Consider the following 15,474-nt stretch of genomic DNA (forward strand, 5'->3'; position numbering starts at 1 on the left):
ACAGAGACTTCTCTCAGCTAAGTCTGTACACCAACAAACAGATGTGCTTTTTCTCCCTGTTTCATACTGTTTTTATCAATAATCTAATTTATAAGCAGATGTGGAACAGTAATTTTCCACCTCTGTCCCCTGCCTTACCATGCATTAAAGAGTAAATAAAGGCAGATAAAAGCCTTAATCTTCATGGAATGACTGAGATGTAGAAGTACTGTCCTCCAAGTCCTACAGCTTTCAGAGCTGCAGCTGTTCGGAGGAAAGACCGGTGTGCAAATGTTTTTTTCTTTTTTAATAAACCTGAATATTTGGCTCTTTGAATAGCCAGTCCTCTTATTCCAGTGTAATTATTAAACTGGAATCTCACTTCAGTGAATTTTAATTTGGAAACCCTTAGAATATTTTTATTATTTTGCACATATTGTGCTCTGCAGTGCTCTGGCAATACCACCATCAGTGGATGTCTTGGTAGAATTTGTGCATTCCTTAAGCTTTGGTGAGCCTGCTGAAATGTTTGTGGTTGAGTGTAAATCAGAAGCTTGAGTCAAGCGGAAAACTATCTTGTTTCATGCATTGGCTGCAGCATTTTCACCTTTCTCACTGAGCACCAGATGATTCTCCAGGGCCTGTAACCACCTTTTAAAAAGGAGGTTTTGGATAGCAGCAGTAGGAGTTATAGGTGGTGTTTGCTGTGAGGCGGTAAGGGACTGTTTGAATTAGAGATGCTGGGGTAGGTCAGACTAGAGTCATCAGAAAGTCGATTCCCTGTAATTGATGTTGCAATAGGATACAGCTGGGAAAGTGAGCAGATGCAAGTCTGGACTACAAGTGCCCAGAGATCATGTCATGAATCTGGGCAGTGATAGCTCTTCTCTGTCCATTTTGTTTTTATTTGGAAAACTGAATCACTTAGGAGCTCTGGTGAGACCGTGCCTGGAATGTCAGTCGGCTCCAGACACATTACCAGAAACATAGAGACAAGTTAGAAAGAATTCAGAGAAGAGCAACAAAAATGAGTAAGGTGAAAAAAGATCAGGTTTATGGGGGATCAGTATGAGCGTATCCTCAATGGAGGATAGATCCACCAATTGCTATTAGCCAGGATAGTCAGGCATGCAACCCCATGCTCTGGGTGTCCCTGAACCTCCGACTGTCAGAAGCTGGGAGTGGACAAAAGGGGATGGATCACTTGATAAATTGCCCTGTTCTGTTCATTCCCTCTGAAACATCTGGCACCGGCCACTGTCAGAAGGCAGGATACTGGGCAAGGTGGACCATTGGTCTGACCCAATATGGCCATTCTTATGTAGCTTGGCTGCAGGACAGCTGAGTGTAAAGCATGCCAGTCTGCAAATATATGAAGGGCTTAAATGCCCAGAGAGAATTATTTAGGGAGGTAAAAAGCAGGTATCATTAGGAGAAGTTGGGTGGGCTAAAGAAAAGGTACTCTTCGGTTGGATACTAGGAAAAAAAACTACTCTGTGGAATTGTCTCTGGAGAGAACTGATGGGAGCTGTGTCCCATAAGAGTTTTGAAAGGAGACTGGACAGCATGCCAGAGAAGATATATGGTAGGGGGACATTGGGCCCATCCCCCTCAGCCAATGCACTAACAAGTGTTTGTTACATCAATATCTAGGATAGGTCACATTTTTTACCAAAAGGGATAGTAACATTGTAATCGGAGTTCTGCATTTCCAGTCTAGTCGCTAGTGCACAGACACCCACCTCATAGAATGCCCCACTGCAACTGGACCCCTGGTTCCTAGCCACTAGGAGCGGCCAAGAAGTAAGTGGGCCCAGGAGATGGAGTGCCCCTTTCCTGGAGGGAGTCTAATCAGAAGAGAATTGAGGCATGCTGGCAAGGACAGCACTGGGGCAGAAAGGAGCCTAAACTGCATCACTCTGGTGCTCAGTGGAAGCCCTCAGGACCCAGGGCAGCCAGCCTACCTTTCCGCAGCAATCACGTACTGTAGAACAGTGCTACTCAAAGTGGTGGTCCATGGACTGGTGCCGGTCCGCAAGCCATCGGCTGCCGGTCTGCACGCACATTGAAAAAAAAAATTTGCCTGTCCCCCACATCAGATAGCTTGAGTAGCGCTGCTGTAGAAGAGTGGTCTCACCACTAGTGTGCCCTGTCTCACAGCTGGGTGTAGCTTAACGGTTCTTTCCTCTCTAGTGCCTCTTCTTGCCACTCAGCCAGGTCATATTTTAGTTCCACCCCTCTTGGGGTAACAGCAAGTCCAACACAAAAATCCAGTGCCCTCAAATCTGGGCATCAGACCCACAGTCCATACATGCTTCTCTCAGGGCTTTAAAGCATCCTTATCCCTCTGTGTCAGGGGCTTCACACCACCTTCCCAGTGGCAGAAGGAGGAACCCAGTCCCACCTTGCACAGTGAGTTGCAATCCAGGGACCCTGGAAGCAACAACAGTCTGCTCTATCAGACACCTTGCCTCGGCCTCCCTGGACCCCATCCTACCATGAGCATTTCTTCAGGCCTTTTCCCCAGCTCCTTGCTGGGCTCTTTGTACTGAGCAGTGCCTCCCAGGGCTTTTCCCCAGAGGTCTGCTTTCTACCCTTTATCAGGGTCAGCTATAGGAGCTTGCTCCAGTCCTCTGCCTTCAGGTATCTTTCTCCACACAAGCTTCCTCCTTGCCCTGCAGGAGTGTTTCCCACAGATCTTGCCTGACTCTAATTCCCAGAGAACACCTGCACAATTCTTCCCCTACAACCTCTTCTGGGCCAGACTTTCTGTCCTTGTAGCTCCACCCAGCTCCTCTCCAGCTGGGCTTCATCTTTCATTAGACCTGGGGCACTCTCCAGGTTCAGCCAGGTGGGTTAATTGGCCTTTGGGGCCCACATTAATCCTTTCACTCCTTGTGCACTCCTTGACACCTCACCACAGTTCACTGAAAACTTCTTTTGAAAAAGCAGGCTCCAAACTGGAATACTGATGTACCCTGCCATTGAGCCATCAGACAATTAAAGCTCACTCTATGTCTGGGACACTGTGTGCTGTAATTAGTGGGCGTATCCCCATAATTATCTCAATAGGAAGGTACACATTTATAAGATGTTCTTGAATAGACCTGTCATGCTTACTGAGATGTTAATCACACAGCTGGCTTCCATAATAAGCAGTTGTCTTCTGCTGTTTGTTCAAAACACAGGGGCTTCTTTCCTTAAAAGCTTTTGTTTTCATCCCTGAGCAGCCAGGCCTCATTCAGATAATTCCCCAGCACTGAAACTGTGTATTCAGTGCCCTGTGTTTATGGAGCTTGGCTCTCCTCGAATGCCTTTTCTGTGTGTAAGATGTTGGGTTTACTTTGCATCAGTTGTTAGGGTGATTTGGATGGTATATACTAGTATTTGCTTCACACCACTTCTTTGCCATGCTTTCCACCAGTGACATCATCTTCTCTCAGAGTAGCAGCCGTGTTAGTCTGTATTTGCAAAAAGAAAAGGAGGACTTGTGGCACCTTAGAGACTAACACATTTATTTGAGCATAAGCTTTCGTGAGCTACAGCTCACTTCATCGGATGCATTCAGTGGAAAATACAGTAGGGAGATTTATATACATAGAGAACATGAAACAATGGGTATTACCATACACACTGTAAGGAGAGTGATCCCTTAAGGTGAGCCAGCAAGAGAGCAGGGGGTGGGGTGGAACCTTTTGTAGTGATACTCAAGGTGGGCCATTTCCAGCAGTTGACAAGAACGTCTGAGGAACAGTGGGGGGATGTGACTTCTGCCTCATGTTAGCAACCAGCTTTGAACCCGTCACACCAAAGCTCAGTTTTCAACGATTCCAGTTAAAGGCATAACTACATTTGCTGATAGCAGTAATAGGCTGGACCAGCCACATGAATATTACATGTACTCCTTATGTCCTAAAAGCACCATAATTTATTAGTTTCTCACTATGTTGGTCACATTATTTTTGTTTCATTCTCCTTTCCTTACCCCTTTCCTTTGTCTACCTTCATGCTTTGCACTTGTCTAATTGATATTGTAAGCTCTGCAGGAGAGGGGCTGGGGGCAACATTTTCAAACCTACCTAAGTGACTTAGGAGCCTCAGTCTATGGGATGCAGGAGCCTATGTCACTTTTGAAAATGGCATGTAGGCTCCTGAATTACTTAGGCACTTTGCCCTGGGTCTTTTTCCCTCAGTCTCAGTGGAGTTGCATGCAAAGTTTTGGCACTGTATAAATGTTTATGAATAAATACTTGAAACTATCTTTCCATTTATAAGAGACTTGTCTCTCCTTCCAACATTGTTACTAATTTGTTTTTGAGTGTAGTCCTCTGGATTTGGGTGGACCACAAATGAAACAGCTGTAAGAGCCATTCATTGATGGCTTCCCAGCGCTGCTCTACTTGCCTTGACCAACACTTACGATTCCAGCAAACGTTTGCTGCTTTTCAGACCCTTGATGCTCTGTGTGAGCTCACTCCCCAGGGACAGGAAAAAAATCCGTCCAAGCCCAGCCAGATGAATAAATTGTTTTTATTCTCTGTTAAAAATTGAGAACTTCCAAGGAAATTTTGTTTTGATATTTATTGTCAAAGGTCTATTAACTGAGCAGGAGCTTGCCAAGATCTGAAATACTTAATAGTCAAATGTTCAGACACAGAGCACCAGCTCGGAAACTGGAATGAAAAATACAATGTTCTAGCAAAACAGAGAGAGGGATCGAAAACGATTCTCATGAGGAGAGGAGAAAGCTTTCCTATGTTGCAGGATGTGTGTGTGTGTGTCCCTCATCTTGCTCCCATTGAGGTCAATGGAAGTTTGGCCACTGACTTCAGTGGGGGTGGGAGGAGCAGCAGACCCTTGTTTATCTTCCCAGAAAGTCAGGTAATGAATTTGAAGATTCCACTCAGTTCCGCTCTACATTCAAGTAGCCTGCAGTATAAACACATATAGAGATTCATTTTCTCCCTACCAGTGTTCTCTGTCTGACCTCCATACCATCACAGACTGTAAAGCATGGTTACAACAAACCTTCAGCGCCACCTGTAGCTCTAGGAGTAACTCCATCATGTGGTAGCGGTTAGACTGTTATATTCTAATGGACCACCTGAGGGGCATATGACACACACAGTTCTAATGTGGCCCAGTGGTGCAATCACTGAGAAATCTTATTATAGGGCACTTATTGTTTTGTACGCTACTTGGATGAAGCAGGCTCATTGCTGGCTCTGTTGACCGCATGGCAGGAGACAGTAGGCCTGGTTCTTGAGTCTTTTGATGCCAACTCTACGTTGTTATCGTTGAACTCAATAGGCCCAAAGACTGCTAGATGCATGTCACAGTTATCTTGCTAAATCCCTAACAGCATACAGTGTGAAATTATTGAGCTAGCTCTTGCTCTCCCATCTTGTCTGGCAAGGGAAGTCCTTTTGCTAGCAGACGAGTGGTCCTTCGTTGTTGTACCTAGAACCCCACTGCTCCACACCAATTTCACTTTAGCTTGTGTAGAGGCTTAAATCTATGTGCAAGAGACCCAAAGCATTTGCCAAATGTTGCTTCTTGCTTATCTATATGTACAGGGAAATATGAACAAATCATCCTCATCCTCCGATCACTCAGCCGGCTCCCTTTAGCACTCTCTGTCCTTTCCTACAGTTCAGTGACATTGGTGTGAGAATCTTTTCCTCCATAGACCTTGCCATCTGGAACAACCTTTTTGATCCTCAGCACCTCATCAACTCTCCGACTATTTCCATTTCTCAGCTGATTCATTTTTGTCTCCATTGCTGATGCCTCTCTCTCTCTGTTATTGGCCTGTTGACCAAATATTTAGTTTATTTGTCCATTATTGCACCGCCCGCTGTAATGAATACCATATTGTCCTGTATTACTGTCTTTTGGGATTGAGCCTCCATAAATGACTGTACAGAATAAATCTGTGTGGCCTCCCAGTGGACCGTGTGCAAAGGCATGTTACACCCTTATATTTCAGAGGGATCTGGGTGTTTTTCCTTGTAATAAAGCACCGGCTTATGCAGTCTTTATTGACAGGGAAACAAAGGAGGAGCTGGGACTCCTCAGTCCCTCTTCTGTTGGAGGTGAAAGAGTGAAGAACCCCTTTGCTGCTAAAAACGCTTCTTAAATTCCAGTGCAAACAGGGCTAGAGTTGCATTCTTCTCACAATTTTTTGTACAATGGCTCTGAGGTTAAGCTACGGAAGCTCTGTGTCTGTGGCAGGGTTCAGCTATCTCGTTACAGCCGCTCTTCTTTCAGCTGTGGTAAGTGACCAATCATATAATTACACAATGTAAAACTTTTCCTCTGCTAAAAAAATACTTGCAAGGGTTAGGCTTCCCTAACTGAGCTGTGCAGTCAGTGGAGTGGAAACTGTAAGAGGGTACTAATTTAAGTATCCATTTCATGTTAGGGTTCAGTTTAGATAGGGATTCACAGCTAACTTGCTGTATTGCTTTCCAGTCTGCAGCATTTTGTATTTCTGCCTTGTGAGCTAATCATAAATTTTATTTTTGTCCATTAACTGCTGTGAACTTTCCTCTTTGTCGAAGTACTGGATGCTTATGATGTAATATTATTTCTTTCTTACTTGCCTTTATTAGTTTATAGTACTCGGAGGCATATTAGGCCTGCCCTGGTAGAGGGACACAGGCCTTCCTTTAATCTAAAATACACCAGGATTAGTTTATTTCTTTTTAATATTGCTATCCTGAATTCCCTCTAGTTGTAGCCATAGAACTTTATTGTCTCAAAAGAAGTGATAATACATAGTCTGTGCTTAATAAACAATAATAATATAGAGGCAGCAATGGCAAGTTAGAATTGCAAAGTTTGCCAGGGACAGGGTAGCTTGAAGGGATTCAACAGCTGTCAGGAGTAGAGATTTATTCGTATAATTCTTAGAAGCCACATAAAAGCATTGGAGAAAATAGTGCATCATCATATCATATAAGCATAGACGTTAGGGATGTAAAAGTCCTGTTAGGTCACCTATCTATCTCCCTGCCAATGTCAGATTGTTCTCTGTCATAGTTTTCCCAGCCTAGCAATGATAGGACTCCTAGCATTTGCCGGTGAGAGACTAATAGATCGCATATGTTATAAGGAAATATAACAGTGATTTTACAAACCATGTAAAATATATAGATGAAAGGAAATATATATATATATATATATATATATATATATACATATATATACATATATATATATATATATATATATATATATATATTCCCTGGAGCCTTCCAACTTATGGAACGTTTATATAAAGGAACCAATAGAAAGGGAACTTCCATGTCTTTTGTCTCCACCATTCCATACAAAGAAATGACTCATCAGCAGAGAAAAAATAACTGCAAAGCTGAATGGATAGGGAGAAAGTAATCAGATAACAGGGACTAGAGGCAAAAAGAGGCTAGGAAGGAAGTCAGGAAATGGAGGTGGGTGGACATGGAAAGTAATAAAGGTCAACAAGGATTTTCCTTAGATGATTTCAGTGCAAGAGCCAATGGAAACTTTCCCATTGTTTGGAACCGCAGTAATTAGGAGTCCAGAAGCAGTCTTAGTTTAACAAAAGCTTCATTGTACTGCACATGCCTAAGAGAAATCTCTACTTCATTTCCCTCTCCCAGCCTGTCAGCATGGTGGAACACGCTGAGTTTCTGAAGGCTGGAAAAGAGCCGGGCCTACAGATCTGGCGGATTGAGAAATTTGATTTAGTACCTGTGCCAAAAAATCTGTATGGAGACTTCTTCACCGGAGATGCTTATCTGGTTCTGAACACCGTCAAACAGCGGAGTGGGAACCTGCAGTATGATCTGCATTTCTGGTTAGGTAAGGTCCGAGGGGCTTGTCTCTGTCTTAATGGACATTGGCAGTTCTTCCAACTCCTGGAGCTAAGCCTGGGAAGGTGAAAGTTCTTGCACGGTGTTCCTCTCACTGGTCCAGGACTCTTGGGTAAACCTGTCCTGCCACAAGGGAAAAGAAGGCAAAAGTGGCACTATTAAGGTCATGTAATTTTATATTCCCATAGTGCCTCTCATCCCAAAGTGTTTCACGCTTTCTCTGAACACTGCACTACTGACATGCAGCCACCTCTGGGGTGGAGGTAATCATTGCCCTGCACAACCACAAGAAGGGAAAATGTTGTTCAGACTCTACAACAAACCCTTACACTTTTGTAAAGTGTCATGGGATCTTTAATGCTCACATAGAGCAGATGGGACCTCAGTTGAGCTCTCATACAAAACATGCATCCCCATGGCAGCTCTGCGGTGCTGTAAACTGGTGTAGCCTGCTAACGAGAAACGGGGTTCTAGTTCAGTGCGTTGTCATATCTATGTTGTAGCAATGCCTGATAACCTGAGAGAAAGATTCTCAAGGGTTCCTGACAGTCTGCAGAGCCAGGCTGTTGATCCACTAGTGCCCCCTAAGGGTCTGCTAGATTGCCTGACTTTTGAGCAAACTGAATGCATCTTCTTGCCAAGTCAGCTGGCCAGGCTGTCAGTGGTAGTAGCACCAAGCTCTTATCCAGAGCTTCATCTGTAGATCTCAAAGCGCTTTACAAAGGAGGTCAATGTCCCTATAGCTGTTTTAGAGACTCAGTCCCTACCTGGCTGTAATCAAATATCTGGCAGTAGAGGTTTTCCAGGAAACTAGCCCTCCAGGAAATTGTTTGCATAGGATGAAACAGCGAATGAGAAGGCAGAGGCCCTGCATTCACTCTGTGGTGTCTTCCTTTGATTTCTAGGGGATTTCTGTAGTCAGGATGAAAGTGGTGCAGCTGCCATATTCACTGTCCAGATGGACGATTATCTTCACGGAAAGGCTATCCAGCATCGGGAGGTGCAAGGGCACGAGTCGTCAACTTTCTTGGGATACTTCAAATCCGGCCTGAAGTACAAAGTATGTATTTGCTGGACATCCAGCCTAGCAGAATCTGAGCAGAAAGGTTTCCCAGCCTATCCATGTCACCGAGGAGAAGTAAGAATTGCCTTCTTGTCGATCACAGGGAATAAATTTGTCACCAGATGTTTTCAATGACAGGGCACAGAACAGCAACTCCTAGTAAGAAAGCCTGGGCTGGATTCAATGAGACAGAAATGAAAGCCCCGGGCAATTGTAGGGACTGGAGTTTTGTTTTTCTTGGAAGAAGGGAGCCGCCCCAAGGCGTCTACAACTGATTTGGGAAATAGAAATCTGAGTTAATGGCAGATGTCTTGCCCTGTGCGTTGGTTGTACCCTTCCCCAATTAGCCAACTAGCTATGGCCTTTCCAGTATCACTATTTCCATGCCCACCACATTTCCTCTCCTACCTCTCTTGGCATCTATCATCGGTAGTATTATGGGAAGGTGGGGGAAAGCATTTTGGAATCAGTGGTGCAAAATGGTGGGATAGGAGGGGGTGGAATTAGATTCTCCAGAAATAGTCATCCACATTAGCTATCCACTGGCCCAAGCAAAGCAACATTACGCCAGACTCTTCCGCAGTTGGCTATTTTTTTCCTTGTCCAGAATTTTCCTACAATTTTTTTATTTGCCTATTCGTAACCCTCGTAGTTTCCATTTCTTTCTCATTTTAATTTGGTTTCACTTTTTGGGGAATGGCTGAAACCTACTGCGCAAATTATCCAAGAATAGAACAGAAGCTTCTGCCAGATAATCTGTGGATGTATCATTTTTGAAAGTGTTTTAAACCTCACCTTGGACAAATACAATGAAAAGGACAGGTAGCAAAAAAGTGAGTTTTCTCTTACTGCGTGTTGTATGGAGAGTGAAAGAATGTGTGATAGGCAGTTGTCCAGAGACAGACTGCTCAAAGGGAGGCAGCGTATTTTAGTGGTTAGAGCAACGAGCTGGGTGGTCGGGAATTGTGAGTACTATTCCCAGCTCGGCTCTGATATGGTCTTTGTAACTTCCTCTTTTGAATTCACTTTGTTTTCTGTTCCCTCTTTCTCTGAGCAGCAGTGAGAGTGAATGGTAGAGTCTGAGCAACCTGGAGTAGGTGAAGGGGCATGTTCCACACAGTGCAATAAAAAGGCCAACATAAACCAGGCTTCCTCCACTTCCCACTCACCCCCTTTGTATTCATATTCAGAGGCTTGCTTTACACAGCTTGGGTGTGTCCCAGGATCCTTTGCATCTGTTTCCCTGCATATGTTGGAGAAGTGGCTCCGGGGATTGGCATGATGGTTGATGTAGTGATATGTGCAGACAGAGACTGGGGACTAGCTTGTCCTCTGAGGCAGCTGTGGGTGACCCCTTGCCTTTGGGAGATGAGAACCTCTGACACAGGAACAACAACTTCAGTCTCTCAGTTCCTTCAGAGCAAGCATGTGAGTAGGAGTTACTGTTGTCTTTGTTCTTCAAGGTTGGTGGAGTGGCTTCCGGCTTCAAGCATGTGGTTCCCAATGAGGTGGCTGTCCAAAGAGTCCTTCAGATCAAAGGCAGACAAGTGGTTCGAGCTACTGAGGTCCCTGTGAGCTGGGACAGTTTCAACAACGGAGATTGTTTCATCCTTGATCTGGGCAGTGTAAGTCTGCTAGGGAAACACCCGTTTGGCAAATCTTTGGGGAATGGGGGATGTCTTGGTGGGCCGTTTGTTTTTCTTCCTAGTCTGTGTTAAGCGGTGCGAGGCTCCCACAGGTCACCAGTGATTTCACCAACTGCACAGCCGATCTATTAAATGAGCTGTATTTTCCTGGTCTGTTGAGCTGTGGGACTCCAGCCCCTTAGATCCACGCTTCCCATCCCCTCACCAAATGCTGCTGCAGGCTTCTCCTTCCTGCCTGCATGAAAAGGCCCTAATGCACCACTGCTGCTTAGCTTAGGCCTGTTAACCCAACCATTGGGGTGTTCTTTGCATTATGTTGCCTAAAGAAGCCTCGTGTTCCTGGGATGAGGCTCTCTGAAATGCCATACTCTTTGTCTGTGCCCTGAAGGACATCCACCAGTGGTGCGGTTCCAAGAGCAATCGGTTTGAGCAGCTGAAGGCCACCCAGGTGGCCAAGGGGATCCGGGATAATGAGCGGAGTGGCCGTGGCAAAGTCTACGTCGTGGAGGAAGGGTCAGAGCGGGAGCAAATGCTGCAGGTCACTTTCTTTGTATTTCACTGAACATCACAGCAAAGTCCTCTCTGTGCAATCAGCTGCAGGAGTGATAAGTGTGGCATCCGGATGAAAGGACGGCCTGCACGCGTGTGTGCAGTGCAGAATGTGTGTGTTGATATACAATATCAGCAGGAGAAGCGCTGTCAAATGGCTACAGCGCAGGCTTGTGAGTCACGATATCTTGGTCAAACTCTGGCCTTGCCACTGACTTGCTGTGTGGCCTTGGACAAGTCGTATAGCCTGTCTGTGCCTCAATTTCCCCATCTGTTTCCTGCACCACAGTGTAAGAATTAATGAATGTGTGTGAAGTGCTTTGAGGTCCTCAGAGGGAAGGGGCTATCCACATGCACAGTACTAGTGTTATTTCTGCTGACCATTCTATTGTGCAAGGGACAGAAAACTGGGATTTGAGCCCGGTTTGGAGATCAGAATATATACGTTTTGATGTTGTTGACCTACAGTTTTCTCTTGTGTGGTTTTTTGTGTGTGTTCAGAGCATCTGGGGAGCAGAAATTCTCTTGGATCAACACACATAGCTAGCAGATTGTTTTCCTCCCTCTCAGATTCTGGGACCTAAGCCCGATCTGCCAGAAGGAGCCTCTGATGACCTCAGAGCTGATGCATCCAACAGAAAGCTGGCTAAGCTGTATAAGGTAACAAGAAGCAGATGGCTCCTGACAGAGGAGCCCTGCAAAGGGTGGAATCATAGAATCATTGAAATGTAGGGCTGGAAGGGACCTTGAGAGGTCATCTAGTCCAGCCCCTGTGCTAAGGCAGGATCAAATAAACCTAGACTGTCACTGAAAGGTGTTTGTCTAATGTGTTCTAACTAGACAGAGCTGGAGCAGAGCAGAGGCACTCTGATTCTCCCTCGTGTCACTAACTATTTACGAAATGTTAGCAACGAACCATCTAAGTGGCCACCATCGCTTTATTGCCTTGACCAGGCCTTACTGACTTCCATGTGACAGCTGGAATTGTCAGAAACTGAGGTGAAATGTCGCATATGCCAGCCCACTGGGAAAGCACGTAGTTGCTGTCAATGAGAGAAGGAAGTGATGTGAAATGAATCAGTGTAGCAGCTGTATTTAGTGGGGGAAGAGGGAGCCCTCCTGTGTCCTGTCAGGGAGATGTCAGGAATGAACTAGAATCAATGAGTTTGGGACCCAACTCTGTTAACTCCTCTGTCCCCCTTGGGCAGGCTGGCTCAACAGCTCTGGAGGTTCAGTGCTCTGGCTAGCCACGGTGTGGGCAAAAGCAGGGCAGACTGCCCACAGGGACCTGCCAGTGTCCCTCAGCCCTGCCCTGAAGAGACCACTTCTAGGGGCGAGAAGGGAGTTTAGGGTCCATGGCCATTCAATCTGCTGGGGGTGATTTAGTAAACAAGTATGGACGTGGTTTTATGATGTCAACACTTGTCCATTAATAACTCAAGTCTGAGTCCACCAAACTCATTTGATGTGAACCAGCAAACCCACCAGGGCTTTTCCTCAGGATAGTCATCAGGATGCCGAAATGGCTCTTTTCAGTTCTTGGGGCACAGGACAGTTCTGCTGAAAAGGCCCCTTTGGCTACATTTGCACTGAGGACATTGGAGAGATGGGCCACCAGTTCTGTAGTCTCATAGGAAGCTGCAGTGGTGGGAGAAATCCCTGAAATCTGTGGGGCAGACCACCTTCGTATCACATCACTGCTGTGCCAGGAACATCACGTTTGAAGGACAGGAGGCATGAAGGAAACCAATGCACCCAAGTCCTGAAGTCCGCCTCCAACAGCTACATGTAGCTGTAGAACGTTGAGGGGAGAAGGTCTCCAGGTTCTTCCACACAGTGTCTCTGAACTGATCCTCGTGTTGCATTATCCCAGGTTTCCAATGGTGCAGGGAACATGGCAGTCTCTCTGGTGGCAGATGAGAATCCGTTCTCCCAGGCTGCACTGGACTCCAACGACTGCTTCATTCTGGACCATGGCTCTGATGGGAAAATCTTCATTTGGAAAGGTACCCTGGGGAGGGAGGAGAAATAGATAAAGGCAGGCATGCGCTTGATCTATATTTGATTTTTGCTTCCTGCAAGTGGAGGGGGGAGGGAGTGCATGGTGCCAGTCAATTGCAGCTCCTCCAGGGAATTAAGGAACAGCACGCGGGCTCAGAAGGGCATCTCACCTGTAGCTCCTCAGGTGGAGGGATGGCTGCTGCAATGTGACACCTGGGGGGGGTCTCAGGAGGGAGACTTAGCAGAAAAAGTTAAGAAGTTCTGAGTAGAAGGGAAGATCATTTAGATTCACGGATACCTGTGCAGGGATCTTTGTATAGGGTGCCCTGGCAGGCATGCAGGACACTCGTGTGGAAATGGTTCCCCATGAGCTATGCCAGTCTCCTCTTTCCCTCTGCGCAATCCTGATGCGTGAGCACAGGGAAGAGGGTCTTGCTGACTGTCCATCTCTTAGAGCCTACAAGGCAGGGTGTAGCCAGTGCAGGATCTCCAGCTGTGGGGCTTGTGCCCATCAGAGCATTACAAGTGTTGACCACAGGGCACTGGGCTGTGGATCATGGATGACTGGGTTGGTGCAAGGGGGAGGGGGTTTAGACTGAGTCCCTGGGCCAAATGCTACAGGACTTGGCACGTACAATTATAGAGTCATAGAGTTCAAGGCCAGAAGGGACCACGAGCCCTCTAGTCTGACCTGTACATCACAGGCCACCAACACCATCCAACCACCCCCACACACAGACCAGCCACCAGAATCAGACTAAAGTATTACAGCCGTCAGGAGACTAAACTAGCCTGTGCCACAGCCAGAGGACAGGAGGGACCGAGGCGCTCCAGTGCTCGAGGCCCCCAGAAATGGCAGAGAATTGATTTAATAAGCTATCTCCCAGGTGATCCTAATCATTCACTGCATCACAGATGGTTGCTGTTTGCTTCGTCACCTGCAGGTGGAGCCCTACTGCAGTGCAGCAGTGGAAGAGATTTAACTTGTGGACTGGGTGACTTGCTTTCCGCTCTAGGCGTGAAGGAAATCGGGGGGGTGTTTTGTTTTTAAATCAGAGTGTATTATTGAACAATCATCAACCCTGCCCTTTTTGTTCTTATTAAAGGCAAGAAGGCCAACTCCGACGAGAAGAAGGCAGCCCTGAAAACTGCCTCCGAGTTCATCTCCAAGATGCAGTACCCCAAACACACCCAGGTAAGCAGCGCCGGCGGGGACGGCTGCACGCCCTGCCCTTGGGCTGATGCTCAGATACCACTGAGGGTGCACCTCAAACTCTCCTCAGCCAGACACCTGGGGTGGTGGTTCAGTCTGTCTGAGGGCCAGCAGGAGAAACAGAGAGAAACTGCCCAGGAAGGACTCAGAACAACTCCCATTGAGCATGAAGAGGCGCTGACTAACCTGTCCCTAGGGGATGACTTGCCCCATGGCTTCTCCAGCATTTTCTTAAGAGAGATTCCTTCTCTCCCAGCCCCCCTTGTGCAGTGGAACACGCTCTTGAGGTCCATGGTTTTATTGTGGTAGCACAGACTTTCCAGGTATATTTGTGCTTAAAACAGGCTTGAACAGACACATGGGCTGGGTGCAAATGAATGCTTCACAGCCAGTGGTCACTTTGCTGGTGGAAATGCTGTGAGAGCCCCGCAATGGGGTGTGTAGAACAGCACTTCTCTCCTGGTGATAGTGGGAGGGAATGATTGCCAAGTCTCCCCTTATGGGGCCAGTGTGACCTGTGGGCACCTCAGAGGCAGCCGGCTGGCTGTGGGTTTGCAATGTATTAGTTCAGGGCTGCCCCAGGATTGCTCTCTGTGGCTGAATCCCGCCCTGGGGCATCCACTGTGGAGTCGCCCTAGGGATTTATATGGCCCCGTGTCTTCCTGAAGCCAGTGCCCGAGTTACAGCTGGGATTGGCTAGAACTGCAGCCCTGCCAGGCTTTGGGCAAGACTCCCCCTGACAGGCCGGCTCCCTCGTTTCAGATCCAAGTCCTGCCTGAGAGTGGTGAGACCCCCTTGTTCAAGCAGTTCTTCAAGAACTGGCGGGACAGGGACCAGACGGAGGGGCTGGGCACGGCCTACATCTCCAGCCACATCGCCCGGGTTGAGAAGGTGCCCTTCGATGCCGCCACGCTGCACAACTCCATGGCCATGGCTGCTCAGCACGGCATGGAGGACGATGGCTCTGGCAAGAAACAGGTAGGGGGTGGCATGGAGGGAGCCTGGCGGCACCAGCACCCCCAGGGGCCAGTTTGTGTCCCCTCTTGATTCTTCCATTATCTGCCTCCTGGCAGGGGAGGAGGGGAGGGTGACTGTCTGGGAGTGCATTGGGGCAGAGGGTTTGCCCAAGAGAGCTTCTCCCCTCTCCACCTGGACTCCTGGGTT

General features: G+C 47.0%; 1 protein-coding gene across 1 annotated transcript in view; it reads left to right on the forward strand.

Moving 5' to 3' along the window:
• GSN (gelsolin) overlaps positions 1-15,474 on the forward strand; it is a 49,460-nt gene that overhangs the window by 23,360 nt on the left and 10,626 nt on the right. The window contains 8 exon segments of the mRNA XM_038374751.2: positions 7,626-7,827; positions 8,744-8,898; positions 10,365-10,526; positions 10,936-11,085; positions 11,667-11,756; positions 12,970-13,102; positions 14,204-14,292; positions 15,073-15,288. Coding sequence (XP_038230679.2) covers positions 7,626-7,827; positions 8,744-8,898; positions 10,365-10,526; positions 10,936-11,085; positions 11,667-11,756; positions 12,970-13,102; positions 14,204-14,292; positions 15,073-15,288 — 1,197 coding nt within the window.

This window comes from Dermochelys coriacea, chromosome 16 (genome assembly GCF_009764565.3).
Source record: "Dermochelys coriacea isolate rDerCor1 chromosome 16, rDerCor1.pri.v4, whole genome shotgun sequence".
Taxonomy (NCBI): Eukaryota; Metazoa; Chordata; order Testudines; family Dermochelyidae; genus Dermochelys; species Dermochelys coriacea.